The 19,131-nt window shown below is 44.9% G+C and overlaps 1 protein-coding gene across 2 annotated transcripts in view; it reads left to right on the top strand.

Moving 5' to 3' along the window:
* Positions 1-19,131, top strand: part of scamp2 (secretory carrier membrane protein 2) — a 54,791-nt gene that overhangs the window by 29,023 nt on the left and 6,637 nt on the right. For both annotated transcript variants that reach the window (XM_070865013.1, XM_070865012.1), the window contains 4 exons: positions 2,296-2,424; positions 9,322-9,481; positions 11,891-11,992; positions 17,198-17,315. In XM_070865013.1, coding sequence (XP_070721114.1) covers positions 2,296-2,424; positions 9,322-9,481; positions 11,891-11,992; positions 17,198-17,315 — 509 coding nt within the window. The remainder of the gene's footprint in view (positions 1-2,295; positions 2,425-9,321; positions 9,482-11,890; positions 11,993-17,197; positions 17,316-19,131) is intronic.

Here is a 19,131-nt window from a genome sequence, read left to right as displayed (position 1 = left end):
TCCCCTCAGTGCATCAACTTGTAAATTCTCATCCTTGTCTACAAATTCCTCCATGGTGTTACTCTGCTTTCCTGTGTAACCTCCTCCAGCCATATGCTCCTGTTCACATCCTTTCAGACTTTCACCTACTGTCCATTTTCTCTCCTGCCTTGACTGTACCGGAGCCTTCATCCATCTTGCCCTCACGCTGCAGAATTCTTTCACTAAGCCCTTCCTTGTCCACATCTTTCAAAGGCTTGCTTAAAACCTATTTCTGTGGCCATCTCCTCTAATTCCTTTGTTATTGCTGCTCTGGTCCAGCCCTCAGCTGAAAAGCACAGGGCTGTTTTGTGAAACCGGCTATGTAAATCCAAGTTGCATATAAGCATGCAGGCCATTCGGCTCTTTGAGCCTGCACCATCATTCAATATGATCATGGCTGATCATGCAACTTTAGTACCCCACTCCTGCTTTCTTTCCATACCCCCGATCCCTTTAGCCTTAAGGGCCACATCTAACTCCCTTTTGAATATATCTAACGAACTGGCCTCAACAACTTTCTGCGGTAGAGAATTCCACAGGTTCACAGTTCTCTGAGTGAATAAGTTTCTCCTCATCTCGGTCCTAAATGGCTTACCCCTTATCCTTAGACTGTGACCACTGGTTCTGGACTTCCCCAACATCGGGAACATTCTTCCTGCATCTAACCTGTCCAATCCTGTCAGAATTTTATATGCTTCGAGAACCCCTCTCATTCATCTAAATTCCAGTGAATATAAGCCTTGTCGATCCAGTCTTTCTTCATATGTCAGTCCTGCCATCCCAGGAATCAGTCTGGTGAACCTTCACTGCACTCCCTCAATAACAAAAATGTCCTTCCTCAGATTAGGAGACCAAAACCGTATACACTACTCAAGATATGGTCTCACCAAGGCCCTGTACAACTGCAGTAAGACCTCCCTGCTCCTATACTCAAATCCCCTAGCTATGAAGGCCAACATGCCATTTGCCTCCTTCACCGCCTGCTGTACCAGCAAGCCTACTTTCAATGACTGATGTACCATGACACCCAGGTCTCGTTGCACCTCCCCTTTTCCTAATCTGTCACCACTCAGATAATCTGTCTTCCTGTTTTTGCCACCAAAGTGGATAACCTCACATTTATCCACATTATACTGCATCTGCCATGCATTTGCCCACTCACCTAACCTGTCCAAGTCACCCTGCAGCCTCTTAGCATCCTCCTCACAGCTCACACTGCCACCCAGCTTAGTGTCATCTGCAAACTTGGAGAGTAAACATAGGTGTTGGAGCAAGAAGGATTAAAAATTGGGAAAGGACAAAAAAACAAACAAACTCCTTGAACTGCGATCACTTCCAGAAGTGATTTAATAGTCTTCCAATCCCTCCAATGTGTTGCAAGGCTATTCAGCCTACACTTGGCCCCTAAAGGATAATTGTTGCATGAAGTTAAATATGATGCCCTTTATTGCAAGGGGGTTGGAGTATAAGAGTAAGGAAGTCCTGCTACAACTATACAGGGCCTTGATGAGACCACACCTGGAGTACTGTGCACAGTTTTGGTCTCCTTATCTAAGGAAGGATATACTTGGAGGCGCTACAACAGAAGTTCACCAGATTGATTCCTGGGATGAGAGGGCAGTCTTATGATGAGAGATTCTGTAGAATGGGCGTATACTCTGGCGTTCTCGGGTGATCTCATTAAAACATGGCAGATTCTGAAGGGGATTGACAGGGTAGATGCAGAGAGGTGGTTTCCCCTGGCTGCAGTGTCTAGAACTAGAGGTCACAGTCTCAGGATAAGGGGAAAGCCATTTAAGACAGAGATGAGGAGTAATTTCTTCACTCAGAGGGTTGTGAATCTTTGGAATGCTCAGTCTCTGAATATGTTCAAGCCTGAGATCGATAGATTTTTGGAGTCCAGGGGAATCGAGGGATATAGAGATCGGGTGGGGAAATGTTGAGGTTGATGATCAGCCATGACCTTATTGAATGATGGAGCAGGCTCGATGGGCCGTAGGGCCTACTCCTGCTCCTATTTCTTATGTTCTTATAATGAAAGCAGGCAATTCTGAATCAGTAAGTGCATAGATATCTGAACTGAATAAGGTCATGTCAGATTGAGTTCTGCCCCATGTGTCTGTTCCTTGACCGCATTAACAATTGCACTGCATAAAGCTTAGCTGCTAAAAGTATGATTATCAATTGAGAATTCTGTGGCATTTTAGTGTGGCACTTTCCCTTTGACAAGCTTTTTTTTTTTTAAAAAGAAGTTTTCTTCATTCTTCCATACAGCAAAAAGAAATAACTGGCCCCCTTTACCTTCGTTCTGCCCCATCAAACCATGCTTCTACCAGGACTTCGCAGCAGAGATCCCGTCAGGCTTCCAGAGGGTAGTAAAAATGCTGTACTACTTGTGGATGTGTAAGTTGCAACCGTTTTACTGGTGTAAGCTAACAAATAACTTATAGTTCCTGTGATGCCTCAGTTGGTAAAAGACAAGTGAGGTGAGCTGTACAGACGATGAAAGTTCCAGGTCGCATCCTTGGTCTGCATTAAGCTAATTGATCCAGCCTCAAGGGTTCGACAACAGTATAAGTTTGTCAAATCAATTGAGCTTTTTGTTTAGAGCATTCACAGAAGTTCAAGTAGAGGTGTTTTCTTTAAAGCTTCAGACATGTAAAATGTGTTGCGTTTCGAATTTGTCTCATTCACAACGTTCATTAAATAGATATCGGGGTTTTTGTCTTCAACCGCTGGGGAGATTTGCCCTCTTTGCTTTTTAAATAAATAGCACAGGCACGGATTCTGTATTCAGGGCCGCGCTTGCAGCCTTTATTGGCAGTTGAGCAGAGTCGGTACTGAAGGATCCGCTTGTATGTACGGATTTCAGAGCGACCAAATGCATCTTCTGGTCCAGTTGTTATCTTGCATTAGTCGGAGACAAAACCACTGCATTACATATGAGCTGCCAGGATTTGTTATCTTAAATAGGTTGCATTTGAGCCTGGAAAGAAGCAAAGTTAAATAACTATTCAGCTGTTGGTAATATACTAGATCCCATAATGTGTGATGAAATTATTAAGCACTTGGAAAAATGTAAGTTACTCAGGACCATCCAGGATAAATTTCTAAAGTCAGGTCATGCCTGAGCAACCTAATAAAATTATTTTGAAGAAACAAAGGATAGTTAAATGAAATGGTGTGGGTGTTGCTTTTCAAAAAACATTTGATACGGTACCATGTAAGATCTTATGGCAAACTCGTGTATTTGAAGGAAATATGGCTACATGAAGAGAGGTGGTTGGAGGGCAGAAAGCAAAGGGTCAGTATAAAAGAACGTTTCTCTGACTGGAAAGGTATAGTGAGTGGAATATTTTTAGTATCGACACATAAACGATGTTTAAATTTCCATTTTGGTGAAGAGAGTTAATTCTAATATAAATTTGGAGCACTGGTTTAACTTACTATATGGTTAAATGTCCTGGACTGGAGGATTGAAATTTGCTGATGCTAAATTTGGAGTCTGGCAAATGATAGAGTGGAGCAAGGCATAGATAGGCCACCATAGATAGGGTGGCAGATACAGTTCAATGTAGAAAAATATGAAATAATGTGTTAGAAGTTAGAACAGGGAAAGGAATTTCACATTAATTAGTAAGATTGTAAATTGAGGGCCATAGCATGCAGATAACACAGGAAAAGGTGGCAGCACTATTGATAGGCCATAAGAAAGGCAAACAGAACCCTTGGTTTTGTATCTAGATGTAGAAAATACTATGTTGAACTTGTACAAGACCTTATTTAGGCTGCAGCTGGAGTATAAGTTGCAGTTTTAAGCATTCCATTTATAAGAAGGATAAAAACTCGATGGAAAAGGTGTAGTATAGATTTACTAGATGTTAGCAAGGATGATTAATTTGTTACAGGTTAGATGCAGGAAGAATGTTCCCAATGTTGGGAAAGTCCAGAACCAGAGGTCACAGTCTAAGGATAAGGGGTAAGCCATTTAGGACCGAGATGAGGAGAAACTTCTTCACCCAGAGAGTGGTGAACCTGTGGAATTCTCTACCACAGAAAGTTGTTGAGGCCAATTCACTAAATATATTCAAAAAGGAGTTAAATGAGGTCCTTACTACTGGGGGGATCAAGGGGTATGGCGAGAAAGCAGGAATGGGGTACTGAAGTTGAATGTTCAGCCATGAACTCATTGAATGGCGGTGCAGGCTAGAAGGGCCGAATGGCCTACTCCTGCACCTATTTTCTATGTTTCTATGTTATGAAAAGATGTTCGAAGTTGGAACTTTTTTTTTTCCATGAGTTACGTTTACGGGATGACTTGATAGAGGTCCACAAGATCACAAATAGTTGTGGAATGATTGATGGTTTCCACTGGTTGGTCAAACGGTAACAAGGACATTAAGATAAATCACAAAAGGGAAGGTTGGGATTTTTTTTACATGGTGTGTTTAGATTATGGAATTCTCTCAAGCCATTGTTCATATTGTGTTCCTAACACAGATGAGGCTGCACACAGGGAGATTAAAGTAACAGTGACCTCAGTCTTTAATAAGACACTCCAGAGTGAGGAACAGGCCTTCGGGGCCAGCTTATATACAGTGCTCCCAAGGGATGCTGGGATCCCTTGAAACTTCAGGAGCTGAGCTCCCTGGTGGCAGAACATGGGAGTGCATGCTTTACAGATACACAACATCACTCCCCTTCCAAAGTCAAAGTGAAAACTATTTACAAGGTGAGGCGGTCGGGGGCCTTTCTTTCCTGGTGGACCGCCTCGGTACAAATGTCTGTTCTGGAGTGTTGGCTGTGCCCTCGCTGGGCTGGCGTGTTGTTGGCCCTGCAGGGCTGCTAGGTAAGCCTGGTCTTGCTGGGCTGTTGGGTGTGATGGGTTCGATTTCCTGGTCCGGCATGGTGTCATTGATCCTTTGGGTGTGTGTTGTGGGCTCGAGAAAGGTGGTGTCTGCTGTGGGTTGTTCAGGGCAGTCTGAACCGCAGCCTCGTTTGGTCCAGATGCTTTCTGCAAATTTGTCCATTGTCTAGTTTGACTACAAACACCCTACTCCCTTCTTTAGCTATCACCGTGCCCGCGATCCACTTGGGACCATGTCCATAGTTTAGCACATACACAAGGTCATTCAGATCAATTTCCCGTGACACAGTGGCGTGACCAGTGTTTACATTTTGTTGCTGCTGCCTGCTCTCTACCTGATCATGCAGGTTGGGGTGAACCAGCGAGAATCTGGTTTTAAGTGTCCTTTTCATGAGTAGCTCAACCGGGGGCACCCCTGTGAGCGAGTGGGGTCTCGTGCAGTAGCTGAGCAGTATTCGGGACAGGCGGGTTTGGAGTGAGCCTTCTGTGACTTGTTTAAGGCTCTGTTTGATGGTTTGTACTGCCCGCTCTGCCTGCCCATTGGAGGCTGGTTTAAACGGGGCCGAGGTGACATGTTTGATCCCATTGCGGGTCATGAATTCTTTAAATTCGGCACTGGTGAAATATGCCACATTGTCACTGACCAGTATGTCAGGCAAGCCATGGGTGGCAAACATGGCCCTCAGACTTTCAATGGTGGCGGTGCTTCCCAACATTATTTCACATTCAATCCATTTTGAAAAAGCATCCACCATCACCGGGAACATTTTACCGAGAAACGGGCCCGCATAGTCGACATGGATCCTCGACCATGGTCTAGAGGGCCTGGACCACAAACTTAGTGGTGCCTCTCTGGGCGCATTGCTCAACTGAGCACATAGGCTGCATTGCCGTACACAGGAGTCTAAGTCAGATCTCTAAGTGGGATCTGGCTATCACTTTCATCGTTACTCTACCCGGGTGTGTGCTGTGGAGATCCGAGATGAACATCTCCCTGCCCTTTTTTGGTATCACTACGCGGTTACCCCACAACAGGCAGTCTGCCTGAATGCACAGCTCGTCCTTTAGCCGCTGGAACGGCTTGATTGGCTCTTGCATTTCAACGGGGATGCTGGCCCAGCTCCCATGCAGTACACAATTTTTTACGAGGGACAGCAGAGGATCTTGGCAGGTCCAAGTCCTAATCTGGCAGGCCGTGACAGGTGATTTATCATTTTCAAACGCTTCCATGACCATCAACAAGTCTGCAGGCTGCGTCATTTCCACCCCCATGGTGGGCAATGGTAGCCGACAGAGCATCCGCACAGTACTCTGTGCCTGGCCTGTGCGAATGGTATAGTTATACGCTGATAGCGCGAGTGCTCACCTTTGTATGCGGGCTGAGGCATTCGTATTTATCCCCTTGTTTTCAGCGAACAGGGATGTGAGGGGCTTGTGATCGGTTTCCAGCTCAAATTTGAGGCCAAACAGGTACTGATGCATTTTCTTTACCCCGAACACACGCTAATGCCTCTTTCTCAATCATGCTGTTGGCCCTCTCAGCTTTAGACAAGCATAGGCGACAGGTTGCAACTTCCCCGCAACGTTAGCTTGTTGTAATACACACCCGACTCCCTACGACGACGCGTCACATGCTAGCACAAATCTTTTATACGGGTTATACAATACAAGCAGCTTGTTGGAGCATAAAATGTTTCTGGCTTTCTCAAAAGCAATTACTTGTTTTTTTTTTTCTCCAAACCCAGATCTCACCTTTGCGCAATAACATATGTAGGGGCTCTAAAAGGGTGCTTAACCCGGTAGGAAGTTACCAAAATAGTTGAGTCCCAGGAATGACCGCAGCTCCGTGATGTTCTGTGGCCTGGGTGCGTTCCTGATGGCCTCTGTCTTGGTGTCTGTGGGCCAAATGCCGTCCGCCGCGATTTTTCTCCCCAAAAACTCCTTCTGTTGTCATGAAGACGCATTTCGACCTCTTCAGCCGCTGCCCTACGCAATCCAGTCGCTGGAGGACCTCCTCCAGGTTTTGTAGGTGCTCGGCGGTGTCCCGACCTGTGACCAATATGTCGTCCTGAAAGGCCACTGTGTGTGGTACCGACTTGAGTAGGCTCTCCATGCTTCTCTGGAAGATCGCTGCAGGCGACCGAATTCCAAACGGGCATCTGTTGTAGATGAACAATCCCTTGTGCGTGTTAATGCAGGTGAGGCCCTTCGAAGACTGCTCCAGCTCCTGCGTCATGTAGGCCGAAGTCAGGTCGAGCTTGGTGAACGCCTTACCTCCTGCCAGCGTCGCAAATAGGTTGTCTACCTTAGGTAGTGGGTATTGGTCCTGTGCGAGAAACGATTCATAGTTACTTTATAATCGCCGCAAATCGTGACCATGCCATCACTTTTGAGTACTGGAACAATCGGGCTGGCCCACTCGCTGAATTCCACTAGGGAGATGATGACCTCGCGTTGCAGCCTGTCCAGCTCGATTTCCACTCATCATGTGAGGTACCGCTCGCGCCTTGTGGTGAATGGGTCGTGCCTCTGGGACCAAGTGGATCCGCACCTTCACCCTGGAGTGAGTGCCTGGCTCAAAAAGGAAGGAAATTTGTTAAGAACCTGGGTACATGAGGCTTCATCGATATGTGATAGCGCTCGGATGTCATCCCAGTTCCAGCGGATTTTGCCCAGCCAGCTCCTTCTAAGCAGTGTGGGGCCATCGCCCGGGACAATCCAGAGTGGCAGTTCGTGCACCGTGCCTTCGTAGGTGACCGTGACCTTGACCATGGCGCTGCCCAGGACAGTGATGAGCTCTTTGGTGTACGTTCTCAGTTTCGTGTGGATGGGGCTCAGGGCTGGTCTGAGTGCCTTGTTGCACCACAGTCTCAAACATCTTTTTACTCGTGATGCATTGGCTAGCGCCCCAGTGTCCAGTTCCATGGCTACGGGTAAGCCATTCAATTTTACGTTTAGCATTATAGGTGGACATTTCGTCGAAAATGGGCGCACCCTATGCACGTCAGCATCTGCCTCTTCTCTGAGGCTCGAAATTGCTTTGATCCACCATGGACCGATCTTCCTCTGGTGGTTAGCAGGTTTTGCAGAGCTTGCAGCTCGTTTGCAAGCTCATTGGAGGTGCCCCATTGTTCCACAGCTCTTGCAGACATACCCTTTGAAGTGGCATGAATAGGCTGAATGGAAGCTTCCACAAGGCCAACAAAGTGTGAATTGCCTTGCATTCACCCTTTGTTGGGAACTCTGAGTCATCTGGGTCACCTGAGGCCTGCTGGCAGTTGCAGACTCGTGGGTTCTGCCCTGTACACTTCTGCTCGCAAACACAGTTCCAGTTAATTTATGAACATTGCTAGCACTTGTGTGCTGAGAGATTTGTTTGGTGTTATCACTGGTGGACATAAAAGCCTGTGCTATCGCAATGGCCTTACTGAGGGGCGATGTCTCTACAGTCAAAAGTTTTCAGAGGATGGTCTCGTGGCCAAATGCCCAGTACAAAAAAGTCTCTGAGCATTTGCTCCAGGTAGCCATCAAACTCACAATGTCCTGCAAGTCGCCTTAGCTCAGCGACGTAGCTTGCCACTTCCTGACCTTCAGATCGCTGGCACGTGTAGAACCGATACCTCACCATCAGCACGTTCTTCCTCGGGTTAAGATGCTCCCGAACCAGTGTACACAGCTCCTCATACGACTTATCTGTGGGTTTCACCAGAGCCAGAAGATTCTTCATGAGGTTGTAGGTCGGTGCCCCGCAGACTATGAAGAGGACCGCTCTCCTTTTTGCAGCGCTTCCTTCTCTGTCCAGCTCGTTGGCTACAAAGTACTGGTCTAGCCGTTCGACATAGGCTTCCCAGTCCTCGCCCTCCGAGAACTTCTCCAGGATGCCCACAGTTTGCTGCACCTTTGCGTTGGATTCGTATTCTCGTCGCCAGTTATTGTGTTCCTAACACAGATGAGGCTGCACACAGGGAGGTTAAAGTAACAGTGACCTCAGTCTTTAATAAGACACTCCAGAGTGAGGAACAGGCCCTGGGGGCTGGCTTGTATACAATGCTCCCAAGAGATGCTGGGATTCCTTGGTACTTCAGGGGATGAGCTCCCTGGTGGCGGAACATGGGAGTGCATGCTTTACAGATACACAACAGTTCAAGCCTACCCCGTAAATCCTTTTTTTTTTAAAGAAATTAGATAGTTGCTTGAAAAAAAATATCAAAAGGGGCTGACCTTTGAGCGGGCTAAGAACTGGTTTAAAATCTGTTCTCTTTTTTTTTTAAAAACATACACTGGCAAAGACTTGATGGGCTGAATGGTCTGTCCCTGTAACATTCTATAATTATCTGACTTCACAATAACTTGCTGCCTAGAATGTAAAGTGATTATCTGGTTAAATGTGCAAGTGTAAGTCATTGAAATCTTGTTTTTTTTTCTTCTAACAGTTCATGCAGTCACACTATTCTTGAACCTCCTTGCTTGCCTGGCTGAGTTTATTGTTGATCCAAAATATGGAGTAGACTTTGGCTTGGCAATCTTGTGGTTTCTGCTCTTCACTCCTTGTGCCTTCCTCTGTTGGTACAGGCCAGTTTACAAGGCTTTCAGGTAAGGTGTCACCCGGGTCACGGCTGATTTTCATTTAACTTTGCCTGTGCATTTCCAGCTAATGTTGAGATGGCATCTGCTTCAGAAATCTGACTTTGTTGGAAGAGCGAGTGAGACACTGAGTGCACACTGCGTTTCTGATTGTGACAGAACTTTGGAAACTCACCTTTACAGTTTGCTTCTAGTCAGTTTGCAAATGCACCAATAATATCACTCAACATTTCTACAATGCTCTAATAAAAATATAATTTTGATTTGTAGTTCAGTGGCCCTGGAAACATTATACATTGCAAGGCATAAAATAACGTATCTGCGACTTGCCATGGGAGAAGGGTGTGTGTGTCTCTCGACCTCCCATGGCCAAAGTCGAGACCAAATGGTGAAGTAGTATTAGAGCATGGGAATAATTGGACCAGCACATGCAGATGCTTTGGAGGCAGTTCAGAGAAGGTTCACTCGGTTGATTCCGGAGATGAGGGGGTTAACTTATGATAAAAGGTTGAGTAGGTTGGGCTTCTACATTGGAATTCAGAAGAATGAGAGGTGATCTTATCGAAACGTATAAGATTATGAGGAGGCTTGACAAGGTGGATGCAAAGAGAATGTTTCCACTGATGGGGGAGACTAGAACTAGAGGGCATAATCTTAGAATAAGGGGCCGCCCATTTAAAACTGAGATGAGGAGGAATTTCTTCTCTGAGGGTTGTGGATCTGGAATTCGCTGCCTCAGAGAGCTGTGGAAGCTAGGACATTTATTAAATTTAAGGCAGAAATAGACAGTTTCTTAAACAATAAGGGGTTATGGGGAGCGGGCAGGAAAGTGGACCTGAGTCCATGATAGTTTTAAATGGTGGAGCAGGCTCGAGGAGCCGTATGGCCTACTCCTGCTCCTATTTCTTATGTTATGTAATCCAGCCATTTGTGATGGCGCTGCAGTGCCTCCACTGGTGGGGAGTATAATTACAGCATGACCAGTTTGCATAAATGATTTCCATTTTAAATGTGGTCATAGTAATTTATAATCAAAGAGTATGATGTGCGCACAGACTTAATATTTTTAATATCAGAGATATATATATGTTTAAAAGTATTGGTATCAGAGGGACTGGGTAGTGATGGAAGACCACATTATATTTGGGACTTGGGTTCAACTCTAGTCTGGACTAATTATCTTCCCCTTTTGCTGGCGCTACCTACAGAAGAAAGGGAAAATCTAAGGAACTGTTAAGTTAGGCTGTTCTTCAGCATCTTTTGGTAGCCATTTCAAGAACAGAATCATCACCAGCATTGAAGGGGCTCACTTGTCTGCTCTCCTGTTCTCACTCGCAGAATGATATGGCTCAATTGAAGAAAATGATTTTCTAGGACTAAATCAGCACTGGTCAGTAATGCACAACATTTGAAACTGATGCTAGAAATTAAAATGGGTGAATAACATCCCAATTTATTACATTACATAGAATTTACAGCACAGAAAGGCCGTTCGGCCCAACTCGATCATGCCGGTGTTTATGCTCCACACTAGCCTCCTCCCCACCCTACTTCATCTCACCCTATCAGCATATCCTTCTATTCCTTTCTCACTCACCTACTTATCTAGCTTCCTCTAAAGTGCATCTATGCTATTCACTCTAAGCAAGTTCCACATTCTAACCACTCTCGGTAAAGAGGTTTCTTTAGAATGTCTTTCTGGATTTATTAATGACTGTCTTATAGTGAAGGCTCCTAGTTTTGGACTCTCCATAAGTTGAAACATTTTCTCTACGTCTTGCCCTGGGGAAGACCTCTATCAGGTCATCCCTCAGCCTTCTCTTTTTCTAGAGAAAAGAGCTCCTGTCTGTTTAGTCTTTCCTGATCATTATAACCCCTCAGTTCTGGTATCATCCTTGTAAATCTTGTTTGCACCTTCTCCAGTGCTTCTGCATGCTTATTACTTCTCAGCGTTTTATTGACTTTTCAGAGATGACATAATTGCAACAGAAGATTTGAAACAATATTCTGAAAAGAAGAGAATAAAATGGGAAAAGAGAAACTGGTTTGTTTTTGAGATTCAAGCATAAATGTGACTAAAATCTAAGAACAAACAACCAGACTAAAACTCAGGAGGCTATGACAAAACTCAAATCAAGTTGTGATCCAGAGATGAGGCAGAAACTGCAAATTAAAATTTGTGGGATTAAAACACTGATGTTGGTGTTACAGCAAAATATTAACACCCACCAAGCAGAACTTGTTTCAGGTAATGGAATCATTAGGGATTTGTTGATTTTAGAGGTGGTTGTCTTGTGTGTAACAAAAAAAATCATTGTTATGGTATTGATGTTGGAATGAACTGAGGTATTGGGAGGGGTTAAACGTCAAGAGAATACTTTTTGTACGAACTAAATTTTTTTCAATCTTGTTTTTCAGGTCTGACAGTTCGTTCAACTTCTTTTATTTCTTCTTTGTGTTCTTCTGTCAAATTGCTTTCTATGTCATTCAAGCAGTCGGCATTCCCAACTGGGGTGTCAGGTAAGCATTTCATTCCATGATAAGTGAAGGAAACATAACTATTCCTTGAGTTTTTTGAGTCTTTTGTGAGCTATCTGTGGCTTTCTGCATCTTTGTCTATACTCTTTCTTCAACAGATTTCAATAGTCTATATAGGCAGCTGATAAGACACGTTCCGTGCTGACGTGTCACTGGAGAGGCACGTATTTCTTATACTGACCATTCTTTCTCACTCCTGCTTGCTCTGTGTCTCTGTCTCTGTGCTAAAGCTCTTCATTGCCTGAATCTATGTGCTCTGCTCTGTCTGATCATCTGTGCTCAGGCATCCCAAAACAAGCTTGCCGTGGCCAATCCCTGTTGTCCACTTGTAGCACATTTCTTATAGTTGATTAGATTCTTTTCAGCCCCAAAATAAATGTTCTTCTATACTGGCACGAGAAAGATTGTGCTACAAATGAATTGCATGTATTTCTGGCAATTCAAACCTCTCCTAATGTTGTCTTGAGTTAAATAATTTAAGATAATATGAAGTGCTCATTAAAACACAATGTACTGATAATGCAAGTCATTTTTTTCACACAAGAACAAAATGGAATTATGCAGTCATTTGAATTGAGCAGTAATTGGATTTAACCAAGGGGAAATAAAAAGCACACACAATTTTAATTATCCAGTAATTCAAATGAACTAATTTTGATTGAGGAGTAGACTGTATAGAGCATTATTCCCCTATGCCCTTAATTCTAACTTTGCACTGCTTTGGCTAAACTGTAGAAACTTCTACAGGACCAGATTAAGTGTGTTACTGAAGCATGGACCAACTCTAATTCAAATGGAGGTCATTTAAAAGTTGATTCCTGGTTGTACGGAATTCTGATCATTTTTTTAAATTTCAAAATATACTTTATTCATATAAAAATTTGCACAATACATTCGAAAGCAGTTCAGTACATTTGGATGTGGTCAGCAATTCCATACATTACATTTGGATGCTGACCGCAGTTCCGTCCAATACATTTCTTTACATTTCAAGATACAATTCATACAATCCAGGATACATTGGTACGTTCATCAAGTTACATTCCATGTGTCACCTTACGGGACACAGTGAGGGTACAGTTACATTTCTTTCCAACATGCATTACGCAACAGAACTTGCATTATACATGGCACGACATAGGTGTTTGCAGATCATGGTGCTCTATGTATACAAAAGGTTTACCATTGCAGCCCGAGGGTCTATCGAGGGTTTATCGTGATACCAGCCCCTGGGTTTATCGTGGCGGAAGGGCTTTAAACTGTGGCCCTTCCCCACCGTGCTTTTGCGGCGGCTGCACCAATTTTAAGTGCGTCCCTCAGCACGTAATCCTGGATCTTGGATTGCGCCCATCTGCAACACGCAGACGTGGACATCTCCTTGCTCTGGAAGACCAGCAAGTTTCGGCAAGACCAAAGAGCGTCTTTGACCGAGTCGATGGCCCTCCAGCAGCAGGTGATGTCTGTCTCGGTGTGTGTCCCTGGGAACAGCCCGTAGAGCACAGAGTCCTGTGTTACGGAGCTGCTCGAGATGAACCTCGACAGCAACCACTGTATCTCTTTCCAGACCTGCCTTGCAAAGGCGCAATCCTGAAGGAGGTGGGTGACAGTCTCGTCCGCCCCGTAGCCGACTCAGGGGCACTGTGCCGTGCTGCTGAGACGCCGGCTGTGCATGAACGCTCTTGACGGGTAGGGCCCTCCTCACCGCTAACAAAGCTACATCTTGGTGCTTGTGTGAAAGCTTTGCCGATGATTTAGTCGTTCCCAAATACCTTGGTCGCAGAAATCTAACTCGAGAGTACTAATTAGTTCAGCATTACCTGTCCCAGATAAGTCCCTTTTTCATCGGGGAGGAGATACTGTGTTTTTGTCATTCGGTGCCCTATAAAGCAATTTGCATACTCATATAATCCATGGTAGCCTTGTTGGTTTCGTTTTGCAACAATTATAGCCTTTAACATAGCAAAATGTCCCAAGGAACTTCACAATAGGGGCAGAAAGAAGTGGTGTATTGGACTCAAATGTGCTTGGACATTTGTATATATAAAACTTGGTTGCATAAAATCCATAACGTCAGGCTATTTTGTTAATTATTTCAATAATAATAAAAGGTGCGACCAGACAGTAATTTAACTTCACCTTTTTGTTTGAAGTAGTGTCCCTTTTAATTATCTGCATGACTTACCAAAACAACTGGGACAACAAGACCACTTCATTAGAGTGAATATTTATTAAGTCCAGAATTGCCAAGCTGGCACTCGGCGTTTACCGAAGCCCACCCAGCCCTGCTGACTCTCCAGCCTGAGGCAATGCTCTGTGTCTGCTGTGACGTTTGCTATGCAGATAGATTGATCCAGCAAGAGGGTGCAGCACTAATGAACAGCTCTGCAGAGTTCAGACAGTCAAACCCAGTGGCATGCGAGGTATAACAAACAATACAAATGCATATAAGCAGGCCTTTGGTAAATCTGGAGTGTTGGTAGGAGAGGGTGATACAGCGAGGTTATACTGTACTGTGTATGTCGATATGAAGGGAGCTATCTCAAAATGGTTTCTGCTGGATTTGTGGGATTTCTTCATCCTGGGGTAATTTCCAAAACCTCTCTGATTTCATATCCTCCAAGTTCAAATTCCAAACTTCCTGCCATTTAACTCTTTGCTCCTTCCCACGCTGGGTGAGTTGGAAATAACATCCAATGTTTTACACAGTCATGACTATGATTATTGCAATAATCTCAAAGTCTTAAGATTGCATCAAGTGTTTAAGAACTGTGTCCCAGAAGGGAAAGCAGACTTAACTGAACCGAGCCCAGTCTGACGGGTTCACGAGTCATCGATGCTTTCCTGTGTGAAATGAGTTTGGACAGCCTCAGCTCAGCTCCCGGTTAGCATGGCTTCAGAGTGTCAAACTACACCCAAATTGGCAATCTCGTTCAGAGGCCACGAGGGAGCCTGATGCGGCAAATGCAGAAAGCTTCACACTCTGGTTCAGCTGGGGTGTGTTTCTGAGCTTTGGGTTACAGATCATTGTAGGGACAGAATAGAAGGGCGAGCAACGAAAGTGTAGTTTGTGTCTAGCTGTACCCGAGATGCCACAACTGGGGGAACAATATGTTTCAGCGCTCATCCCTTGCATTTACAAAATCCGCTAAACCAAAATCCTCATCAACTAGGGGGTTCATTTTTAAGAGATTTATGTGCTAGGAAATGGTAAAGCTACAAAATGCCAATTTGCTAAACAGCACATGTATATAAAAATGTCTCGTAAGTCATATCTGAAAATTTGCTTGCTTTAGTATTTTTTGTAGTTTCAGAATCATCTCTTTGGGAGGGGATTTCTAGTGAATTGCGTTTTACTTTATCCCTAAAAGGCAACGGAAATAAGTTCTCATTGACAGCGCTTCAGTTTGAATCAATCCAGTTGGAGATTGATTATATGTACATCGTACTCCCAAGTTTAATTTCTGTTCCCATCGAGGCATCAAGGGCTGCTGTTCAGTCCTGTGCTGCTGTGAATTTTGAAGCTGCATTCTGTTAAATGTATGAAATATTGACTAATATTATCCAAATAAATACAATTGGAATCATTGAATTTTACGCCTGTGCTAGCTCTCAGAAAACATGACCACTTAATCCCATTTTGCTGCCATTTCCCGTTGCTCTGGATTCTGCTTCTACCACTGTTTCTAGTAGGGTATTCCCTGTTCCCGTGTGGTGTGTGTGTGTATGTATAAATAAATGTATGTGTATTATTTATATTTATTTATATATATATATATATGAAATTCAGCTAGCCCCTCTTGTTTTTGTGATAATTGTATGTGTTCTTGTTACTGATAGACCAATCATTAATCTTTCCCTATTTACCTTCAGAAAACATTTCATAATTTTGAACACCTTTCCTCTTAACTTTCTCTACTCTAATGATCTTATTGAATGGTGGTGCAGGCTCGAAGGGCTGAATGGCCTATTCCTGCAGCTATTTTCTATGTTTCTGTTTCTAATGAAGAGCCCCAGCTCCTAGATTCTACTCCTAACTAAAACCTCTTGTGCCTTCTGTCATATTTTAGAATTCTTTAGAAATTTCCTCACAAACTAGACTTGGGCATAATCACTTTTCTAAACAAAAAGCTGTCTGTAGGGTGCCGGCTTTCCGGGACAGCTCCATCCTGGGTTGCGATTCCAGCGGCAGGCAATTGGTAATTAATATGCAAAATGGAAAGCGGTTTCTTTCAGAGACCCAACAACAGGCATTTCATTCATTGGTCATTCAGGAAGACTAGTGTTGGCAAAATCGTTTTGAAGAAAGGCTTTTTTTTAAAAACAAAACCGATACCAAAAAGGCAGGCAGCACCAGGCTGCAAGGGGGAATCTCTGCTCTGGTCAGGGAGAGTTGGTGCCTTTGAGTGGGATATTATTTTATGCAAACGCAAGTATCAATTAGTATCAAATTCTGTACTATGTGTTCTGTCTGTTTTGCCGACAGTGGAATAAAGCAGTTTACGAATTGAACAGAATGTCTTCTCACCTAGTTTTAACGCAGTCCATCTTCAGAAAGATTGACAGAGTACACGTGAGCAAGACGCTGAGATCTTGCAGTCTTTGAGTATATTCAAGACCGAGATCGATAGATTTTTGGATATCAAGGGATATGGGGATAGTGCAGGACAGTGGAGTTGAGGTAGAAGATCAGCCATGATCTCATTGAATGGCATAGCAGGTTTGAGGGGCCGAATGGCCTATCCCTGCTCGTAATTCTTGTGTTCTTATCCGGTCCAGAACACAAGGGAATTTCACTGTTTTGCAGTCCTGGGACTAACTGTAGCACTAGGAGATGCAGGGCAGTAGGAGTCAACTTGTGTAAAAAGCTTAATGGAGTGGCTGGCATACGAAACCCGAGTAGATCTCTCTGCAAGACCCAAATTCACAATGCCTGGTAACTGTGAATCTCCTCACCCTCTCTCTGGTCTACACAGTTGGGGGGAAAAAAGACTTGCAGCTTGACATACTCTCTAGATTATGTAGAACTACACTAGTTTCCCCAGGACTCTGTTTATGAAGTGGGATGGTTTAGTAGTTCAACTTACCAGAACAGTTTGCCTCTTGCCTTAACAATGGTCCTTGGGTTCTGTAAAATAGCGATAACGTGCCAAGTAACTACCTTAAACCCATTTGTATTTCTCTTTTCAGTGGTTGGATTGCAGCATTTAGTTGGACAAAAACAAACCTTGCAGTGGCAGTGGTCATGATGGTGGTAGCAGTATTCTTCACAGTGTGCGCAGCCTTGTCTCTGTTTCTGATGCAAAGGGTAAGAACACTTCATTCTATCTCTGTAGTATTGCCTGCTTCCATCCCTACCTTGGCTCATCTTCCACTGAAACTCCTATGCAAGCCTTCATCCTTGACTATTCCAGTGCTCTCCTGGCCATCCATCCTTCACCCTCTGTAAATTTCAGCTCGTCCAAAAGCCTACTGCTTGTATACTCTCCCCTCACCCAAGGCCTTACTAACCTATATTGTCTCTTGATTTCCCCTCCCCAATTCCCATGCCTTGTGTTGAAATCCTTCCATGACCTTGCTCCCTCCCTATTTCTCTAATCTCTACGAGCGCCACTCCCCCCTCCTCCCAGTTAGGAGTCCATGAACACAGATCACTAAAATGTAGTGATCAGGTACAAAAACATAATTAAAAAGGCTAATGGAATGTTAGATCACATCTGGAGTACTGTGCGAGGGGAGCGACCTATCAAAAGCCCAGCGGGAGATCGAAAGCCAGCGGCAGTTGGTGAGAGGGGAGCGACCTATCAAAGGCCCAGCGGGAGATCGAGAGCCAGCGGCAGTGGGTGAGAGGGGAGCGACCTATCAAAGGCCCAGCGGGAGATCGAGAGCCAGCGGCAGTTGGTGAGAGGGGAGCGACCTATCAAAGGCCCAGCGGGAGATCGAGAGCCAGCGGCAGTGGGTGAGAGGGGAGCGACCTATCAAAGGCCCAGCGGGAGATCGAGAGCCAGCGTACCGGTGCAGCTACAGCGGGAGAAAAAGCAAAATAGAAGTAGAAAGTAATCAAAAAGTGACGTCACAGCCAATGGGGTAAGTGATTGGCTGGTGATTGGTGAGTAGCTTTTCTTTTTCTTTTTTATATCAGTAAGTGAACTGTAACATTGTTATTACCAATTTAAGGGTATCTAAGGTTAAGACATGGCAGGAGAGCTCGGTCAAGTGATATGCTCCTCCTGTACCATGTGGGAACTCGGGGACACTTCCGGTGTCCCTGGGCACTACGTGTGGGAAGTGTATCCGCCTCGAGCTCTTGACGGTCCGCGTTGCGGAATTGGAGCTGAGGGTGGATTCACTCTGGAGCATCCACGATGCTGAGAATGACGTGAGTATCATGTGCAGTGAGTTGGTCTTACCGCAGGAGAAGAGTCCACAGCCAGATAGGGAATGGAAGACCAGCAGGAAGAGCAGTGCAAGAAAGATAGTGCAGGGGTCCCCTGTGGTCATCCCCCTGCAAAACAGATGCACTGCTTTGAGTACTGTTGGGGAGGATGACTCATCAGGGGAGGGCAGCAGCACCCAAGTTCATGGCACCGTAGGTGGCTCTGCTGCAAAGGAGGGCAGGAAAAAGAGTGGGAGCGCGATAGTGATAGGGGATTCGATGGTGAGGGGAATAGATAGGCGTTTCTGCGGACGCAACCGAGACTCCAGGATGGTATGTTGCCTCCCTGGTGCAAGGATGTCTCGGAGCGGGTGCAGGACATTCTGAAATGGGAGGGAGAACAGCCAGTTGTCGTGGTGCACATTGGTACCAACGACATAGGTAAAAAAAGGGATGAGGTCGTACGAAAAGAATTTAAGGAGCTAGGAGCTAAATTTAAAAAGTAGGACCTCAAAAGTAGTAATCTCGGGATTGCTACCAGTGCCACGTGCTAGTCAGAGTAGGAATCGCAGGATAGCGCAGATGAATACATGGCTTGAGCAGTGGTGCAGCAGGGAGGGATTCAAATTCTTGGGGCATTGGAACCGGTTCTGGGGGAGGTGGGACCAGTACAAACCGGACGGTCTGCACCTGGCCAGGACCGGAACCAATGTCCTAGGGGGAGTGTTTGCTAGTGCTGTTGGGGAGG

This window comes from Pristiophorus japonicus, chromosome 21 (genome assembly GCF_044704955.1).
Source record: "Pristiophorus japonicus isolate sPriJap1 chromosome 21, sPriJap1.hap1, whole genome shotgun sequence".
NCBI lineage: Eukaryota > Metazoa > Chordata > Chondrichthyes > Pristiophoridae > Pristiophorus > Pristiophorus japonicus.
This window is presented reverse-complemented; position numbering and strand designations above follow the sequence as displayed.